The sequence below is a fragment of the Leptinotarsa decemlineata genome, unplaced genomic scaffold (genome assembly GCF_025532065.1).
Source record: "Leptinotarsa decemlineata unplaced genomic scaffold, Ldec_3_MD MMD2_tig00001719_RagTag_RagTag, whole genome shotgun sequence".
In the NCBI taxonomy this organism is placed as follows: domain Eukaryota; kingdom Metazoa; phylum Arthropoda; class Insecta; order Coleoptera; family Chrysomelidae; genus Leptinotarsa; species Leptinotarsa decemlineata.
Window position 1 is genome coordinate 9,657,939 of NW_027412569.1, and position 21,486 is coordinate 9,679,424.

At 38.7% G+C, this 21,486-nt stretch overlaps 1 protein-coding gene across 3 annotated transcripts in view; it reads left to right on the forward strand.

The window, feature by feature from the left end:
* LOC111501798 (uncharacterized) overlaps window positions 1-21,486 on the forward strand; it is a 46,233-nt gene that overhangs the window by 8,372 nt on the left and 16,375 nt on the right. For 2 of the 3 annotated variants that reach the window (XM_074176466.1, XM_074176465.1), the window contains exon 2: window positions 7,925-9,782. The exons of the other annotated variant lie outside the window; for it this stretch is intronic. In XM_074176466.1, coding sequence (XP_074032567.1) covers window positions 7,925-8,239 — 315 coding nt within the window. In that variant the 3' untranslated portion in view covers window positions 8,240-9,782. Of the gene's footprint in view, window positions 1-7,924; window positions 9,783-21,486 lie in introns of those variants that run through there. 3 annotated transcript variants of the gene reach the window in all.

The following is a 21,486-nucleotide window of genomic DNA, read 5'->3' on the forward strand; positions in this document are numbered from 1 at the left end:
GAATTTCCATGATATGAAAACAAAATCGTAATTTCTTCCAATCTAAAGAAATTTCTCCACACCTGACAACGCCGAATGAGCGGTCGAAGTTTTGTCTTAGGTCCGAAAAACTCCGACGAATGTCCTGACCTTCATCCGACGTTCAAAATAGAAATTCGTGAACTGAACTGCGATTAATGCCATATGGATTGACGCAAAGGGAAAGCCAGCTCGGGATTGGAGTTACTTCGGATTGAAAAAAGTGCGAAATACTCTATTCTGAGAGACACGTGAAGGCGTGCAAAATGGGAGCGATGACAGTTTGAGAATGGTCTCAGGAGCGGCTGTTCGAGTGAAATGAATGAGTTCTGGATTTTGAGAAGGGTAGAAAGGTGTTTTTATAGAATCGGTTGGATTCCGATTATACTTGAGATGGTATACGAGAACACATGAGTTTGGTTGAACTGAAAATTTTGATATGAGGCGCTGATGAAAAAAATCAGCAGATCTACAGAAAAAATCTGGATCCGATAGGTACTCACCTACTTTGAGCAAAGAAACCAAATATACAGGAAAATCAAATCAGCTCTACAATTGATTGACGTCGCGACGTCGTAGTAGCTTCAGATAGAATTGTTACGATACCTCAATTTTTATGGCTAGATCTGGCAATATGGTTGAAGAATACCGTAGATTGAATCCTGAAACCAATGATTGCTCGGGTCGTAACTTTGTCGAATTTCTTGATTTCTTCAGTTACTCAAAATATCATTGAAAATGTATCAACTCTCCTTCGACTTCTGATGATCTGTTGAGAAAATAAGCATCACATAAGCCCTGGAAAAGAAAAAGGAAAATGAAATAAATGTTGCAAAATTCCACTATAACACTCATGAAGACACCTCTGATAGACGCGAAAACAAATAAAAGCCTTACTCATGCAATTTTGCTATCGTTTTCATTGATTTGTTACACTGTGCAATGTCTTGATTAAGCAGCACCTTCTTTTTCTTCAAATGGGGCCGTTTTTTTGCGATTTTGTCCTCCAAAACTCTCTAACAACGCTATGTAATAGTCGCTGTTGATGGTTTTTCTCTATTCAAGATAATCGATGGATAGTGTACCATGCGCATCTCAAAATACTGATACCATAATCTTGCCAGCTGACTGTTGCGTCTTTCACCACGTGCAGTCCACTCAGATGACGATCGTTTTGATTCTGGTGTGAAATTATGGAGCTATGTTTCATCGATTGTCACATTTCGACTCTTAAATTCTGGTTTCTCATAGTGAACTTCACTTTTCAAGACTTCTTTCATTTGGAGAACTCCAGCGATTCAAATCCACAGGCACAGGCACCGCTTTTAGAGCGCCTCAAGGACTTTCCTGTAGTGCTTGTGTTATGTCCTTGAAAAAAGTACCGGGTAAAAAAATGATTGGATAATTAGACTAAATTAAAACAATCAGGGAGTATAGGTGTACTACAGCTTTATAACAGACGATATTTCGTATCTGTATATGTGGAGTAAGGAGAGTGAGTGTGGAACCGCAGCACTTAGGCCACATGTGACCCATTATACATCCTCCCGAGGAGTTGTCCTCTTAGGTCAACGTTAATCCTGTCCTTTCCAGGAAGGTGAACATGTCACTAAGAGACATCTCTTTTATATTGGCAGGTGAAGGCCAAGACTCGCCGAACGCACAATTTCTTTGGCAACCTTTTGGTGTCTCACGGTGGCCTCCGCGAAGGTTTTGGAAGATGCAGCGCCATTATTGTCTTTGCGCGGCTTCTTCAACCTTCTTGGGGTTCCATCCGTGGAGGTGCACAAGTGAGAAAGCTTTTCTGCAGAGGCAGCCGGTTCCTTGCCTTTATTCAAGGCGGATATCTTGGTGCCCACCGCAGGAAGTGCCCTTGCTGTTGGAGCTGGAGCGGGGGGGAGGAAGAGGGTGCACTTATATTTACTGCCACTCCTTCATCCTTCGCTTTCTTCCTCCTTTTGGCCTCGACGCCGCAAATGCGCTTATGCCTTGGCCTTTGTATTACATCACGAGGTGATCTGCTATGTCCAGCCTCATTCTAAGCGGTAGATTGGGGGTGGACATTTCTGTTCATCCCCAGCCACCGCCTCAGATCAAGGTGAGTACTTCTGTCCAGCCTCGGGATTGGTTTTTGTTTTTGTTATTTCGGTTTTTGTTTGTTTCATTCATGTGTGTTCCCACGAGTAGCAAGGGAAGAGTTGGTCACCTCTGGTAGAGCCCCGTATTACCAGAGGTAGGCTGATTACATTGAGGTTTCACCCAGTTCCCCAAGGGGATCGTTCGTAACTGCATATCACCCTGCAGCCATTCAGCTGATGGCTCGATTCCTTACACTTTAGCTTGGATAGGCTGGTCCACGGTGGCTTTGGGGAGTTTTAGTTTCCTCTCCCTACTTACCACTGACCAGGAGTCCGGCGACTCAGTCTGTAAGGCCATATTGGATTTCCGGACAGGGCTTCCAGGTGTAGAAAAGTTGTTAATATGAGGAGATGACAGTGGGACAGTCGGCAAAAGAAAACATATCAAGTGGTGCTCCGCAGGGGTCGATACTTGGGCTCTTTATCATCAGCATGTACAGGAATAACTTTTTATGAAGCTTAAAAATCTGCTCAGAATTCGATGTTGGTTTGGGTCAATTGTGAGCCCACTTCGTTCATTGTCCTCGGTGCTCATTTCACCTCGTTTAAAATTAGAAAACAACCCAACGGTTGATTTTCCTGGTGCAAGAAATTCCTTTTTACTCATTTTCTTTAAACCAACAAAAGTTGCTTCACTCAAAATGTTGTATTCCACAAACTAATAGGCCGCCAGCTGTGAAATTTGTACAAGCATCTCTTGCAGGTTAGGATCAACTGAAAGTGATATGGATTTGAGACTAGGAGCGCCATCTGTATGCTAGCCCACAAACTTTCCACCCCATCTAGTAGAAAAAGTTATGTGATAGACTTGACCGACATTTGCATTCATTTCAACAATATTCTGTATGGATCCAGTGTCTATTTCGGAAAATGTAATCTTCGAAATAGTTCATGTTTCCGTTTGTTCACTATTTTTTTTTATTTGAAATTATAGTCATTTGTTCAACTAGGCAGGTAAATATCAGATTTACTGCGGCGGCTAGCATTTGATGTAACTACCCAAGGTAGTGAATCTGTTTCTATAGCGTGTGATAATAGTATATTATATAACTAGGGTGAGACGTGAGCTATTATTTACCGAACATTATTATATCCTGAGACGCGTAGCTCCGAGGGATATAATGTGCGAGGTGAATAAAAGCTGGGTAAGGCGGTGGCTGGGACTGAACAGAAATGTCCACCCCAATCCACCGCTTGGAATAGGGCTGTACATAACAGATCACCTCCGATAACAAGCGCACTTCCTGCGGAGAGCGCCAGGAGCTCCGCCTTGAACCGGCTGCCCCTGCAGGAAAGCATCGTCTCCTAAGGGATCGTATCGCTGTGCCTTTGAAACAACAAATAAAGAACTCGCATTTCCTGGGGCTTCAGTACGTATTCTTTCAACATGTTCTTGACCGAGGAGTCATCGTAACTCAACGAAGAGTTGTAGCCGACGTGGAAGGTATCGGTTACGTAGTGCCCTTTGTTGGCCCCGACTAGCTAGTACTTGTCTTCTTGTCTGTGTTTTCAACAATACCAAAATCGCATTAATTTTCAAGTCAAATTCAAACTCCAAACCCTTGATGTGACTGTCGAGAAATTCTAAATGCAATAATGAGATAACGAAAGGTTCGCATTTCTGCTCCCACGCTTCAAACTGGTCATTAGTTTTCGACGAAATCAGCTCCTATGGTGTGTTTTTGGAGGCGAGTACCTCAAGCGCTTCCCTGACAGTCTCAACTTCCCCAATTTTGAGTGGCAGCGTTAGGAAAGGCTGGATATACTCTGTGATGTGATCCTAGGCACGATGTATGCTCGACTTTAGTTGCCTTGCAAAGATGTCGCTTATTGGTGTACTGGCAAAGTTGGTCCATCTGGTAAAATATCCCTTATTTCTCGATTCTAGCACCTTCCACTTATTACTTGAATCTTGCTCATAGCAGAATCAACAGAAGGTGTTCCATCTTCGGTGTGACATTGAACCAACTCGATTAACTCCAACTTTCCATCATTGGGACTGATCAATAGAAAACCTAGAAACTCTTTTACATCTTGCGAAAGTGTTTCTTGATTTTTCTGTAGGGGCAGTCATGTGATATGAAATGAGCTCTTTCTCTGCTATGAGAACATTCTCAATGAGAAAAGAGTTTCATTTCTACGTTGGAAAGTGTAAGTGATTTCTCTTCACAACATGGAAGGTAGAAACTGTGTCTCGGTCAGTTCAACAAACATGATACAAGACAAATCATTGACCACTGCTTGATAGCAAGATCATTGACAGGCAAGACAAAGATACCTTTTGAATTTTCAACGCACGTACCAGCAATTTAAAAAACATTGCCATATATCAATCACCGATGATGTAATTATGTCACGTCGCAATTACCTCATTAGTGCATTACAGTTGCGGAACAATTATCGTCCTGGCTAATTTACAGGAAACATAATAGACATGAATTCGATTTGCGTACAATGGAGTCAAAAAATTTGCAGCGACCTTGATAGTTTCACAATTATTTCTATGAGTTCTGCGAGGATATTCGGTTGAGCGCTTGATAGCTTTCATTTCCTCCGGTTGAATGTGCTGACGCAAAACGTTAACTTTTTTATGTGATTAATAAAAATTGTGTGGTTATTTTATAATGGTCCATTTAGTTGCAATTACATTCATTAGTGAAAAATAGCTGTGTCGCAATGATGGATGGTTAAAATATATGTAGACTGCTCCAGATCGTGTTTTCTGAAAGGAAAGAACACAAGCACTACAGGAAAATCCTTGAGGCGCTCTAGGAGCGGTGCCTATGCGAAAGTAGCAATTAACGTTGGATTTGAATCGCTGGAGATTGAATCCTTTTGAAAAAACGATCTGAGAAAGCTTATTCAGGGAGTTCTCCAAATGAAAGAGTATTTCTGATATGTACCGCTCTTGGTGGAATCAAATATGCCAAGTCACTTGAGCACTCCCCGTGGAAGAATCAATGAGAGACAGATCTCCAACCTTTCTTCGATATTCCAGACTATCAAGGTTGCAAGTTCAAGTCTCCAGTTAGACGGATGGCTCTTTTCTGGATGAAATCCAGCAGCTGCTCATACATGAGAAGAATACCTCAGAGAAGGTTTGATCTGAGCTTTATAAAGCATCAAAAGTTGCTGGGATGTGTACTGTATTCTGATTTTGAACAGTATTACCAACTTTTGAGAAGCAGCCTTTACTCCAGCTTCATGATTGTGCCAAGACATATTGTGTCCATTTTAAACTCCAATAAACTTATCGGAGAAGAAAGCGGAATTGTCCTTCCTGATATTATATAATAATAATTGAGTCCTGTGTTACAGGACTCGATACAATATAAGCGTAACCTCTCTATGGCCTAGATCGATTACCATAAGGCATTTGCGGTACCCGACAAAATAGTGAGATGCATTGAAAAACTGATACCACTTTGGCGAACTCGCTTTACCATAACATCTGGTCAAGCAAGAGTCCAAACAGGGTGGGTCACTTTCAGAAGGGGTGTATTTGAGGGTGATTCCCTCAGTCCCCTTCTCTTCTGCATCTCACTATTGCCATTATCCGTTGCGCTTAGAAATACTTGAGGGTATAACTGTGGCACTCCCGAAAACCGGAGGCACAAGGTCACCCATTTGTTTTATATGGATGATCTTAAACTTTATGCCTCTGGAGAGAAGGATCTCCATCAGTCCTTGAGGGTGGTGGAAGAGTACACGCATGCTATCGGGATGAAATTCGTGATAGACAAATGTGCAATGGTCCATCTCAAAAGAGGACGATGCGGGGACTACGGAGAGGATGTGCAGTTCATAGATGGAAGCATCTTACACCATCTGCCGGAGAGACGTATACTTATCTCGGGGTGGAACAACGTCACTCACAAGAGGTAACAGCAGTGTAAAACTCCGCGGCAAGTATCAGCACAAACTTTGACAGATCTGGTCATCGGAACTGTTGCTGCAACAAATATGCTTGCCGTTCCAATCTTACTCTACTCGTTTGGAGTAGTGAAGTGGACTCTGGAAGAGCTGTATCAACTCGACGTGAAGACCCGAAAAATGATGCATCTCTATAGGAGTTTGCATCCCAAATCGTCCGTTCCACGGTTTTACTTCCTCCGACAACAGAGAGGCCGTGGACTTTTGAGTTTGGAGTGTCTACATGACAGAATGGTACTGGATACAGCCTGTAAAGTCGTCAGGAGTTCGGATCCCCTTCTCTGCATGGTCCGTGACCATGAGAAAGCAGGAATTGGAGCATTTCTCTTTAGGGCAGCTGCCCGAGCAGCTGATGAACTCGGTATAGTTTTCGATACTGAACGAAGTGACTACAACTCTGTCACCGAGATGGAACTTGTTCAGCAAAAAGCTCAGGTAAAAGCCGCAGAGATCACCTTACTTCTGCGGAAACACAAGGATAAGCCAATGCATAGGGTCTTCTTTAATAACATTGGAGACCTGGCTCATCAAAGCGCCTGACCTTCGTTTTTCTCAGGTCGAGTGGTCTGAAGTCAGAAACTGACGGATTCATCATGGCTCAAGATCATGGTAAGATCAAACTGTTGAAATAACGGTTTGAAATTGCAGTAATATTCATCACTTGAGATGTTGAAGCCTTCTTAATATTTGAGGATATGGTAGTTCACGGCTCTCTCCATGATTTTTGATATCACTGATAGCAAAGCGACTGGAAGATTTTTCTTGCCTTTTTGGGAATAGGCTGAAGGAGAGCAATCTTTCAACTAGAAGAAAAATCCCCTTTCTTTCAAGACAGGTTAAAAAGTCTGCAAAACACTAGTGCGAGTTCATTTGCAGACTTTTTAAGTACGATGACGGGCACTTCATCAGAACCAGACTCCTTGTTGATTTCAAACTGTTTCAAAATTCGCCTGACTAGACGTCGAAAAGTAATTTCCGGCATTGACAGGCATATCAGGGATGTATCACTGGCTATCAGACCATTACATCGAGACCAATATGCATACAGGTCAGGTATGTCAACAGAAACGGCTCTATGTCGGGTAACAGAAAAAGTGGAACATACTCACAAAAACAAGTAAGTACTTTTAGCTGCTTTCTTGGATATTGAGGGCGCATTTGACAATACGTCGCTATAATCAATCATCCAGGCGTCGAGGAGAAGAGGGATCGACAAGACAAGCTGTAGGTGGGTAGACTGCATGCTTAGGGAAACAGTCGTGACACGGGTAGCATGGGGCTGTACTCAGGGGCGGGGTTCTATCCCCTCTGTTATGGAACCTTGTAGTGGACGAGCTATTATGTCTCCTGGACCACAGTGGGTATAAAACACTGGGTTATGCAGACGACTTAGTCATCTTAGTCCAGGGTAGGGGAGAATAGGGTAATGGGAGTCACCCTCACATCCACGAAACAATACGAACGAGCAAAGCAAAAATGACATCCCTACCCCCGCTCTGATCCAACAGTGCTGCCTGGAACATCCTGTGCCAGTCAGTGTCCACGCTATTGAGATACGTAGTTGATTTGTTTTTGTGCTCCACTGATATAATTTTACGTCATTGCAAATTAAAAGGTAAGTGTCGAATACCTTGCAGTATGCGATTGAGACTTTTACACGAAATTAGTTAGACATTCGAAATTTCAATGGGCAGTTCAGATTTTGTCAGTGTTTTGAAGATTTTTTTAATTTTATTTTTTTTCGCATTAGTGTCAGGTCACTCCCATTACCCGCAAGTGATCACTATTACCCGCAACTTTGCATGTTGAATTACGTCATTTTCATTTCTTTTCAGATGCCGAAAGTACGGGTCAGGACAACTGCAAAGGCTTCCTGGTCTTCTGATAGCCTGGAAAAAGCTGTAAAGCTTGTTGGAGGAAGTTCTTCTATGAGAAATGCTGCTGAGTTAATGGGAATCCCCTTTTCAAGCCTCCAAAAGAGGATAAAAGAAGGTTCTACCTTAGGACCACATCTAGGACGGTTTATTGTTTTCAGTGCTGAGATAGAAGCCGAGCTAGCAAACTTGTTGAAGAAAATGGCAAATATTTTTTATGGTTCTGTTCTTCTGTCTGTTCTTCGAGCTACTTGGCCAGCTGATGGAAAAACATAGATTTGTCCAAAAAAATATTTATAATAGCGACGAAACGGGTATTTCAACAGTTCAAACTCCTGGAAAAATTCTGGCTACCATAGGAAAGAAGAGAGTAGGATCAATAACCAGTTGGGGAAGAGGAAAAAACATCACTTTGATGTGTGCTATGAGCGCTGCTGGCGGTTACATTCCACCGATGTTCATTTTCCCCAGGAAAAGGTTGACTCCTCTGCTCGAGAAGGATGGTCCAGCAGGAGCGCTTTACAAATGCTCGGACAACGGTTGGATTAATGAGAATCTCTTTCTTGAATGGTTGGTGCACTTTAAACAGCACGCTAAGCCGTCTGCAGATGAACCCATCCTTTAAATACTAGACAACCATGCTAGTCACATTTCTCTTTCCATCTACAAATATTGCAAGTCCAATCATATTCATATGTGGTCTCTGTCACCACACACGTCACACAGAATGCAACCTCTGGACGTTTCTTTTTTTGGTCCGCTCAAAATGGCCTATAAAAAAGAATGTGACTTATTTTTGAAGAGCCATCTTGCAGAAAAGATAACACCTTATGACGTAGCATCGTTGGTGAGAAAGGCATTTAATAATGTTGCGTCTATTAGTAAAGGAGAAACGGGTTTTAGAGCTACTGGAATATTTCTACTAAATCCGGAAGTATTCACAGAAGAAGATTTCTTCGCTGCAGAAACTCTCCAATCTGAGAATATTGTAATTCAAGACTGCAATGGAGCTCTCGCAGCTACCAGCACGATTCCCAGCACATCAAAAGAATTTCACTCACCAGTTCCGAGTACTTCAAAACAAATTGATCCGCCGGTTCTTGGGATGTCTGAACGAGTAGGCCCACTTGATTCTGAATCAGATATTATATCACCAGCAGCTGGCACGTCAAATCAAATTAGTGCTAATTTGCCTGATTTGATCAAGTTGCCAGATAAAACACCTGTTATGAATACAAGAAAAGGCCGAAAGAAACACCACGCTTCAACTTCCACGCCAATCAAAGGAAAGCTGTTAGAAAAAGAAAATAAGAAAATGAAAAAATCAGGGGATGAAGAAAAAGAAAAGAGATGGAGAGGTAAAGGTCAGGGAAAAAAGACTACAATTCAGAAGAGGGGTGCTGAAAATGCAAAGCGCCAAGTACTACAAGAAGCAAATGAAGTTTCTGTATCAGATGTTGATATTGACGCAGAAGATGCTGGAAACAGATGCCTGGTATGCAACGATTTTGGAAAAAATAACGAGATGTGGTTCAGATGCACCTCATTTGGGCTATGGGCTCACGCGAAATGCACTGGGTGTAACTCAGCTGAAGGTTATGTCTGCGATATGTGCTAGGTTTTGTTTGACTCCGATTGCCCCCAGGGTGACCACCATTACCTTCATGTTGGTGTAATGGGAGTCAAAACTGTTTTTTTTCATTAATTTTATAATATCCAAAGTTGATTGCCAGAGTGGCTGATAATTACTTCTAATGATAGTTAATTAAGTATGTGATGTTTAAAGGCGGTTGCAATGAATAGTTTATTTATGATTACACTTTTATTCGAGTTCTCGCTTAAGTGACCCCCATTACCCTCTTTTACCCTAATATCTCAATAAGAGACAATACGAACATACCAATATAGTTTGATTAGCGAAAATATTCTTCCTTTCCAATGACTTTCATTTGCGACACTTACCGTTGACCCTTTTTCCAAAACATTCAACACATTTGATTAAATACTTAGTCCTATAAGAAAATCTACACAGGATACGTCTCCTGGAAATTGCTTCAACAGACACCATTTGGAAACTTCTAGAACATCGATTACACTTCTGTTTTTTCAATATTTAAAATATTCTCAGAGCGGTGTAAGGCGATGAAAACAGTTATTTACATTCTTCAAGTGAAGAAGCTATCGGCCTCTGTATTTTGAAAAAAAATACTAATGAAATATATTTAATTTTTTTGATTCAATTCCATTAAATAATCAAAAAATCATATCATAATCAAATTAGACAATGAAAATTCAAACTGGTAAAATAAAAAATTCAAGCAGTTCAGTGATCGGCTTTACTTAAAGTTAAACACCATGTTTCGACTGTTTATATTCATCAGCGATCAAATCCATTTAACGACTTATAACGACGTTATAAAAGTGACCAGTTTCTCGTTAGCATAAACCAACTGAATGTATTTAAACTGTGGAAAATTTGCGGCCACTTTGATGGTTCTAAACTTTTCAATTCGAGAACAATAATCTTGTCTTGATTGTTTCTACATTCATTTCATTCCCAATCAATCTCGGGTTAAAAATATCGCTTGATTATTTTCACAAAATAGTATTTTCATGTTTCTATCATTCCGTTATGTGAGCTATTGAAAGTCGATTTTACGTCGTCTTAAAAATTATAATGGTTCAATTTGTCTACACCAGGAATCTCCAAACTTTGAAGCCTTCGAGCCATAATGATTTTTTCAGTTTGTTCCAAGAGCCAATTTCTGCCCTCAACTATATTTCTAGACTATAATAGTCGCAAAGTGCGTGACATAAGCAAACTTACGCTTTTTTTGCATTTCAATTATTATTGTGTATTGTGACACTTAACGACATCTAGTGGCGAGTAGTGGTACTATGTACTATCTTTTTCAGCTACCCGCTAGGTGGCATTAGGCGTAATTAAATATTTGGAATTACCGCGTTGGTTCGAGAAAGTTCTGGTTCTAGCTAGTGTATTCCGATCACCTCGAGATGGCAGTAATATTTGCATATAAAAAGGCTAGCGGTGCAACTGCGAGTTAGTCTGCGTAGGAAAGGTGAAAGAAGCGAAACTGTCTATCGTGAAATAAAGTAACACCCGTCAATAAAAGTATTTTGATTTGACTTATTGTTTTTATGTGTGATTTGTTAGTATGGAAAAGAAGAGAAAAATCGACAGTGAATGCAGAACGTTCCAAGAAAAATTTAACTTTCAGTATTTTGTGATTGAGTTCAGTAATAAGGCGCTATGTTTAATTTGTAATGAAACCATAGCTGTTCTCAAAGACTATAACATTAAACGACACTATGAATCGAAACATCTTCAAAGTTACTCCAAGTATACAGGAAGTTTGCGGGAGTAAAAATTTGATGCTTTGAAACGCGGAGTCAAATCGCAGCAATCTTTGTTTACCAAAGCAAATACTGTACAAGAGTTTGCAACTCGCGCCAGCCAGAGATAATGCTCAGGTGTTGATTTTTATTCGCGGAGTGAATAAAAGCTATGAAGTATATGAAGAATTCCTTGATATTGATAGATAGTATTCACGACATGACAACTGGGGCAGATATTTTTGAGGGAGTTGAAAATGCCATTAATAAAAAGAACCTTCGATGGAGAAATTTGAAATCTATAACAACTGATGGAGGCAAAAATATGTATGGTGAAAATAAAGGAGTGGTTGCACTTGTGTCAAAGGCTGTAGAAAATGATGGTGGTTCAAAACCATTAGTCTTACATTGTATCATTCATCAACAGTCCTTATGCGGAAAATGTTTGGATATGTCTGAAGTTCTAAAACCAGTCATATCAGTTGTTAACTTTATCAAATCCACTGGGCTGAATCACCGACAATTCCGCGAGTTTATTCAACAGATTGGAGAAAATGATTTACCATATCATACTGCCGTACGCTGGCTTAGTTGCGGAAAAGTCCTTAGGCGCTTTTTTGAGCTTTTTTGAACTTCGAGCAGAGATCGAATTTTTTTTAAATGAGAAGCAGCGGCCTTTTGCCGATTTAGATGTGGAAGTAAGCCTTCTATGTCGATTTGACAAATGATTTGAGATTGCAAGAAGAAAATCAGCTTCTCCCTGATTTATACACCAATATCAAATCCTTCAGGCAGAAAATAATACTATTTCAATCGCAATTACGTAATAAATGTTCCACACATTTTGAAATAATCAGCCACACTACAGAGACTGAATTTCCCGTCAATTTTGCAATCGAAACTTTGAGTGCTTTGAAGATAAATTTTGATACTTTTCAGATTTTGATGTAATTGCGAATGAAATTAAGCTTTTTCAAAATCTTTTTGATTCTGACATTGAAACCCTGGCTCCGGAAGTCCAAATGGAAATTATTGATTTGCTTGAGAACAAATATCAAAATTCATCTTTGTTGGAATTTTATGAGAGTCTTCCACTGAAACAATTTGATAATTTGCATAAATTTGCTCTTGGGTTGTTTTCTGTTTTTGTTACTACTTACTTGTGTGAGAAAACGTTTTTCAAGATGAAGTACACAAAGAATGTTCACAGATATCAATTAACCGATGATCATCTCAAATCTCTTTTGATAATTGGTACAAGTAAAATTGATCCACAACTACAAAGTATTGTCAGTGGAAAATCACAATTACATTAGTGTTTTCGTTTTACTGTGATTCATTTCAATTATTTGTTAGTTATTAATATGCTTAAACTTAGATACTTGAGTTAAGTTTTCTTTGTCATCATTTCTGTCGTTAAGTTTTACCTTGCAAGTAAATAAAACCGAGTAATTATCATTTTGTGTTTTCTTCTTCAACTTATCACAGCGATAGTAACAACAATTAGGTAATCATTGGGTAAGATTGATGATAGTAAATCATTGGCTGTCGCGGGCCGGATTGATGACACTGCCGGGCAGATTTGGCCCGCGGGCCGTAGTTTTTTTGACATCTGTTCTATACGAATACAAGTTTTGTTTTAATGCTGATCCATATTTTTCCAATTTTCATAGACAAGGTTAACGAATTGATTAATCGATAATGTTATGAAGAACCGTTTCTGAAAGTTTATTCCACATAAACAAACTTCTGCAGATGGAAGAGTTCGTGAACAGTGAAGTTAGAGGTGTACTGAGTTGAACCTCAAAACGAAGAGCAGCCATAGTTCGTCGCGTATTTCTGATATGTACCGCTGTTGGTGGAATCAAATATGCCAAGTGAACACTTCCAGTGAAAGTATCTATAGAAGAGAGACAAAGCTTTCCAAGCTTTCGGGAAGCAGCCTTTGCAATCCCAGCGATTGTAGCGATTGTGCTACAAAAACTAGAAGTGTATGGCTTTAGAGATATATCTTTGAAATGGTTCAGATCATACCTGTCAGAACGTACTCAGAACATCCCGGACAACATATCCCATATCCAAACAGTGACTTGTGGTGTTCCACAAGGATTTGTTCTAGGCCCAATTCTCTTTTTGTTATATATTAACGACCTAGCCCGCATTAATATAACTGCAGAAATAACCCAATTCGCTGATGACACTATATTGGCATTCCGAGAATGCCAATGCCAAGTGCTCCACACTAAATATCTAGCTGGGTACTCAATTAATGGAAAATAAAATGCCAGCAAAATTTCTGGGATTACAAATTGATAAAAATTTGGACTTTGAAGGTCACATAAATAACCTATGTGAAAAAATTTCACCAGGATGCTTTCCAGCGAGAGTATCAGCAAATGAACTGAGCATCAATATGGCAAAAAATGTGTGCTTTGCTCTCATCGATTCCCATCTGAGATACGGTATCTGTGTAACGGTCTAAATTTACTTGTAAATATTGTAGATATTGTTCGTTTATTTACTATGGAATCGACAGAATTGTCATTTATTGATGACAAACTTTTCGTCACAGACTGCTCTTATGTGACCTTTCAAAAACACTACCTTACCTTTTAAGATCTTTATTCAGAGGATATTAACAATGTAATTCAGTTACAAGTTCTTTTTATTCATTTAACATCATAGTAATGGGAATCTTCCGTTCCATAGAAAACCATACCTGAAATGTATAAGAATAAATGTATGCTCCCTGACTAACTGCTTGACCAGTACTTACGCATTCTCCTATTGCCAATCGACGTTGGAGATCCGAAATTCCTCGCTAGGTTGAAATAGTTGTTATTGTTTGTTTCTCAGTTTTCTTCACCTATCATTTTTTTCAGCCGTTGTCTGCCTTATTCCCTATACCTTTCCGAGAATATTTCTTGCATAGATTGTTATTCATCACTTCCAGAAGGATTACTACATATTAGAGCCATATCGCCTGAAAAACAATATTAGTTACCTCTGGGTTTCTGAATACTGTTTGATATTTTCGGTAAATATTCTGCATAATATGAATGCTCTAATATTTGTACTGAAAGGGAAGGTTATGGCGACTTACCTTATATGTTTCTATTCCATCGCATGAATAAGGATTGGTAAATAGTTGAAAATAGGTTGGAACAATATATTTTGTAAATATTCGTAAACAAGGTTAAGAGACAGCTGTTGGTTGACATCTGCCGAACTTTCGTAGTGTCGTTCCGTCGACTTACACCGAACTAGTTCTACAGTTGTTCACGGGTGAGGGATTGATCGGTTACTCAAGTTGTCAAGGGTTGTTTTAGGGTTGCATTGCTTTGAGAAGGAGTTTTGATGGGTCATGGACTTGTTGATGATGTATCAAGTGGCTGTGGAGGAATTGTTAGATTTATGATGTTGTGCACAGCGCCCCCTTGGTGCTTGTAGTGTAGATTGGATGCACTGTGGCAACAACTGGTTAGCTGTCAGATGTGGCATTCTCTTAGTATTTGGAAGTTAGCCTTCGGTGAGCTTGGTTCGGAGTTCAAAGGGTATCATCAGACTGATTGTAGGATATATTTGGTTGTATTTGTGCCATCCTTCACGGGGATTATTTCTACAAGTCAGGATTGTATAGTGGAAGACTGATTGGTCATTTTGGTGTGGATATTTGCAGTCGGAAACTTAAGCTCTTTTGAGGATTTGTGGTGGATACCGAACTCGTGCCAGGTGGAAGGATTTCCGAAATTAGGTATGTCTGAATCACTGTCGCATCTCTCATGTGATCTTAGCTATGATATCACTTCTTCAATTCTACAACCTTCGTTTCTCGTCTCTAGATTCATAAGAAACAGAAGGCCCTCAGTCACTCATCAAGTCCCAGCAGGACTTCCGTGCAGAACACCGCACACGAAGAATCGTATAGAAAACCCCTTGGCCAGGGTAAGAATTTTACCATTAAATGTGTTTTAAATGATTTTAGTAATTTCTGGTTCCATCGTTATATCTCAACGGAATATTAGTATTGAAGAGAGGTTTCAACACTCATTCAATTTTCTTGATTTTTACGGATCATATGGTTATACAGGGCACCCAAAAATATACTCTTGTTATCTTGCTACTTTGCTTGATGAAAATATACCAGGGGTATTGATTAGTCAAATAGTCCTATTGAATGGGGGTTGAATCTCACCTTGTTTCATCTGATTCTGATTGAGAATTTTCTTCCGTAGGGTTTTTCTTCCTGCTTTTCTTCCTGCTTTTTTTTGTCTTCGTCAAGGGTTCCTGTTTTCCTTTATTTTCTTTCTGGATCTTATTTGGTGATCCATTACTGGTCCAGCTTGTCGTGCCCTACAGGGTGATCTATCTTGGTGGTGCTACAGGGTGATCCATCTCCGCCGTACTACAGGGTGATCCACCGGTGCTACAGGGTGATCTATCTTGGTGGTGCTACAGGGTGATCCATCTCAGCAGTACTACAGGGTGATCCACTTCCGTCGAACCACGGGGTAGCCTAACAACATATACCGGGTGGCCCAAGAGGAGCACGCAAGTTATAATTGATTTAATTGAATATTTGTGATATACTGAGTTATTTGAATAATTGTTGCCTTTATGTTTATTGATACCTGTTGATATAGTGTTGATTATCGTTTATTGATTAAGAGTTGTTTATTGATGCCTGATTGATATAGATATTTGTGAAACGGAAATTGAGGTACATTCTTCCTTTCACGATTGCTGATTGACACCGATGCGCCTACGCCTGAGCTCACGCGACGCAAACGAGTTTGTCTTACCATCCGATACTAGTATTTACGATTTCACCTACTCAATTTTCGTGGTAGTTTTACTCGACGTATTGTAGTTTTTTTTGAGCGTCGTTACTACCGTAATTTATGACTGATTGAATTCGTGGTTATATACACCGCGCTCGTGTATTGACATTTGAACATCGTGTAGTAGTGTGAATATTGCATTGTAGTCTTAGAAGCGTTGTTGGTTAAGCCCTGTAAGTTAGGATTACTGAATAAATCATATTGGGGATTTTTATCTTTTATTTCCAATATTAATTGGTAAGTTATTGATATTGTGAGTTACTTAGGGTATCTGGAGGATTAAATTTACCTGGCGCCCATTAAGATCTATTTGAAATTTGCTAAGTTGTTTAACCCACTCCCGTCTCCACTGTTTAGCTTAGCCGCGGATACCCATCTGTCTTATTTGTTACCGACAGATGATTTAGTCTCCTCTTGTGGTTTGTGAGGTGACATCTGTTTTTGGGGAACGTGTTGCCAATACATGTTTGATAGGGTGTTTGTACTACAAAAAAGAGGAGTTAGAAATATGTGTAGAGTTGGATTCGACCTTTATTCGACCTTTATTCAGAAAGCATGAAATCTTGACCTTGCCTCCCATACTTATATTGGATGCAAAAAAAATACAGGAAGGAAATTTTCATTTCACCACGACGAAATACCAGAAATAAGCTCAATTTAGGTTTACCGATTCCAATATCATCAAAAATAGACAGGTCTTTCATAAACAATGGAAAAAAAATGTTTAACCATTTGTCAATTGAGATGAAAGGCATAACATGTACCTACCACTAAATTTAGATAGTCTGTAAAAAAGCTTCTGATTCCAAAGGCCTTTTATTCTTCAGATGAATTCTATTCATACATAAATTTAAATCATATAAACTATTAATTTTAATTATTGTGTTTCAGCACCTACTGGTATTTAAACTTTGTGACTTTTTTAACTTTTTGCTTGATGTTTACATTCGGCTCTGAACTGTATAGTTGAAAATGTTTACGAAGTTGATACTTACTGTTATTTTCTATGCATTCACTTTTATATTTTTATGTTTTATAGTTTCTATATTCTCATACTTACATTTATGTGTTGCGTGAGAATATTCATTATTATTATTATTTATTTCAATATGTAGCATCTATATTATCACATTCTAACTACTTTTTCACCCCAAAATGCTGAAATCACCAAATGTTCGAATATTACCTTCAATTTGTATAACTTACTAGAACTATGTTGCTGTATCGCTGCTGTTTCCATGCTTTGATAGAATCAGAATCAACGAACTTAGGCGTGCGCAGCTTTGTAGAACAGTTCTTTCAAAAAATTGTTCTACAGCGCCATCTAGTAGCGAGTTACAGAAAATTTGATAGCCTAAAAACCTTCTCTATGAAAAATTACTTATACATGTCAAGTTTCATCTCGATCGGATGAGCGATGTAGAAGTTTATCATTTACCAACCAACCAACAAACATCTATTTTTATATAGCAGATATTCTTTGAAATGATAACACTTTGACAATGATACTTTATCTTCGACAATATATTTTAAGTTGTGTATCTTATATTTCTTAGAATAGTAACACTTTGTTAATGAGATTTCATCTTCGACAATAAAGTACATTTTGATTTGATTTGATTTGACATATTGGTGTCGATATTAACCCCCAACCAACTTATCGAAGCAGAAACTGGAAATATCTGACCTGGCATTATTGTGGTTCAATTCAATGGAACCTGGTTACTTTTACCTCAATTCGAAATCAATTCTAGATCCTCATTGAGATATGCAACCTATTGCTGCCGGTGAAGATGTGTCTCCGTTGCCGATGTCGTGGAATCCAAATGGAATGAAGAGATGAGTGTGCTGATCATCAGCACACTTGTCTCATCACTCCAGCACACATCAGCAATATATTGGTTTTTACAATAAGTCGTTGATAGAAAATTCCGCAAATCAACGTCGAATAGTGCGTTCAATAACACTATCAATGCCAAATGTCTGGTCATTATTTGTTTTCTTTGACAGCGCTATTGAACAATTTGAATTCGTAGAGAAGAATTATGCAAAACATTGAAATTTGGAAACAATGGACAGTAATAATGTATACAGTCCAAAATTCTTTATTGATCAGTATATATTTATTAAAGAGCTACACAAACACTTGACAAAGAAATGAACCAAACTTTCGAAACAACCTAACAGTATTTAGTTTTACTTCACGATCTTATTTGGTTTTGAAACTGGACAATTCTTTTCTGAATATTACTGGAATTTTTTCTCAACACCAAATCGTTATTTTCAACACCTAGACACGTGGTTCGATCGATCACCAAGTGATCTTCAAGAGGAACGTTCCAAACAGCACAGCATAAATTATTTTCTAGCTAGAAAACTTTCCCATACAACAAAATATATGATTTTCTTCAGCATCCTTCTCTTGCCCTGCTTGATATTTTCCATAAAAATCATTTTAGAACTTATTTCAGAAGATTGAATAGTGAAATATCTAAATATAGATGACTAGATTCGACTTCTATATTATATTCACTTCTCCTTTTACCAATTTTGCGAAAATGTTCAGAAAAATCAGTTGATTTTTCTGATTGATTTTCTCATACACAAAAATTAGTTCGTCGGAATTGAGTTTCTATTCTATTAAATCTCTGGCCATAATCGAAAGCTTTCGCCTCACGCCATATGTTTGCATTACGATATTAATAGGTTTTCAAAGTTATGATAAACGTTGGCGGAAATTCTAATGGACGATGCTAATAATTTCAAATTAAAATATTTTGACTATGATTCGACCAATATTTACATATTGTTGATGAGAATAAGAGTTGATCTGATAGCATTCTTGAATTACTTTTCTTTATTACTAGCAACCCTACCAGGCTTCGCAAGGGCAACAGAACATGTATGTCTGATTTTTTTTGTCATAGCTTGTAACTAATACCGATTTTAATTTTGGAATAGGTTAGTTGTTATTCAACTAAATATAACACTAAAACAGACAACCTACGCAAAACGAAACCAACGCAAGTGGAACCTTTTTTTATTTCGCGTGTCGCATCGGTTTGTGAGGCCGCTTGAAATTATTTTCTAACGCGACTATTTTAATCTAGCGATAACTACAGAGACAGATACTGATTCAAAGTGTATGATGTGATGAACAATTACAATGTGTATGGAATGCTTCAGATGATTGGCGTACTAATATGGTAGATATTACTATCATATCCGTCTAGAAAACTTCCCGATTGCATACATTTTGAACAATGAAAAGAGTATTTTCTAAAGAAAACATTGTGATATTTCAACTGATTGAAAGAGACAAATATTTATTTGAATTCACCAAAATGTAGAATGTTCGGCACTGATTCACTTTCCTTCTCGAGAAATCAGTTCCTATCACGTGTTATCCCGTGTTTTTCACGTGAGATCACCCTTGAGTGTCCCGCGTTGATCTTCCGAAACGAGCCCTTCATTCAAATTGTTACTAAATTGAATTAGCCTGCATCTGGCTCATCTTCCCCAATTCTCAAGAACCCTCTTCAAGTCGTCAAATTACCTCAGAAAGACGTCTTTATAGCTCGGAAATAATTACGCCGTTCATTAAAAATAAATTCCGGACTCGAGTCTTCTGGGCATTCAATCTACACGGTAGAGTTGCTTACACCTGAACTTCCCTGCTGGATAATAAGCTTTATTTTACGTAACTTGTCTACCCTGCGGGGTCATTTGGCATAACAGAGCACACAGATATTATCTTTGAACTATTTTCTCAAGGATACACCCTGCAGAGTCAAAATATGAGACGACCCAATGAATTATGTCAATTCTGTTGTAAACTTACAAAATACCTTTTCCAAATATTACTATTTTGAACCTATCATCATGCAGATTACAAAAGTTCTTGAATTTCACTAGTTCGGACTTCCATTGTCTACTATATAAAATGATTTGAAATCCCAGAAACAACTAAAAAAGAAGAATTGAAAATGAATATCTGAAAATAAGAATTATATTAACGTCACATCCCGTATGAGTGGGTTTTCGGTATACTCACTCATACGGGACAGTATCTGAACCACGAATCCAACCACCATCAATCGACTGAAAGAGGAATCATCAGGACCCTATTAGACCGTGCTCTTGGGCTCTGTAATACGAAGGAAGGTCTCGAGAAGGAACTAGACATCGTCAAAAATGATCTTCAACGAAATGGCTACTCCAAAGCGATGGTAGAAAAGACTTTGGCTAAAAGACAGAAGGAGCCTCGCAAGGAAGAGAAGCCGTCACAACCAGTGCTTGCACTTCCCTACATCAGAGGATTATCGGAGAGGATAAGAAGAATTGATTCCAAATACAACATCAGAACCTGCTTCAGATTCGGTAACACTATCCGTAGCAGCCTCACGAAAACCAGGCCACCAAACGCGGAATGCGATTCCAAGAATTGCATTTATCGGGTACCCTGTGAGTGCGGAAAATCCTAAATTGGTGAAACTAAGAGGCCATTGAATGTTCGCATTGCCGAGCACAAGAAACACACACAGCGAGGGGAAACCAGCAAATCAGAAATAGCAGACCATGTTTGGACCCATCAACACAACATCGAGTGGTCCCAAGCTGAGATCTTGCACAGAGAGGAACATTGGTTTGGGTGAAAGTTCAAGGAAGTCGCATACATGTTGTCCAACAACGTATTCAGCCAAGCCAGCGTAGAAATACGCAACATATGGAAACCCATCATCAAGCGAAAAATGGCCAGCTCCCGCCAAAACGGTCATCTCCCACGGAACCAGTGAAGCGGAAAATGGAAAGCAGGGATAAGTGAAAGTACTCGAACGACCTATAAATAGTCATCTCTCAGAGGAATCAGTCCAGTCATCACCCGAAGACGATTGTAGATACTAACAATCGGAACGTCGTGAACTAACGTGACTTGAAATCTCTCCACTTTTTATTTTTATTTTCTTTTTTCATTTCTTCATTTATATTTATTCAATTGTTCTATTTTCACTTGTATTTTATTTCACTATTATTTCATTTCAGGTTTATTTTCGTTAATATAATTGTTATTTTCAGCTATTCATTTTCAATTCTTCTTTTTTAGTTGTTTCTGGGATTTCAAATCATTTTATATAGTAGACAATGGAAGTCCGAACTAGTGAAATTCATCATGAAACATTGTCAATCACCTTCAAACAAACGAAAATTCTTGCTTATAACACAAAAATAAGTTTAGTGGTAAAGTAACAATTGAATCATCTATTGTTTTTGTGGATGAGAGTGTGTACCTATACGAGATATGTTAAAAAATTGAGGTGAATTTTGATT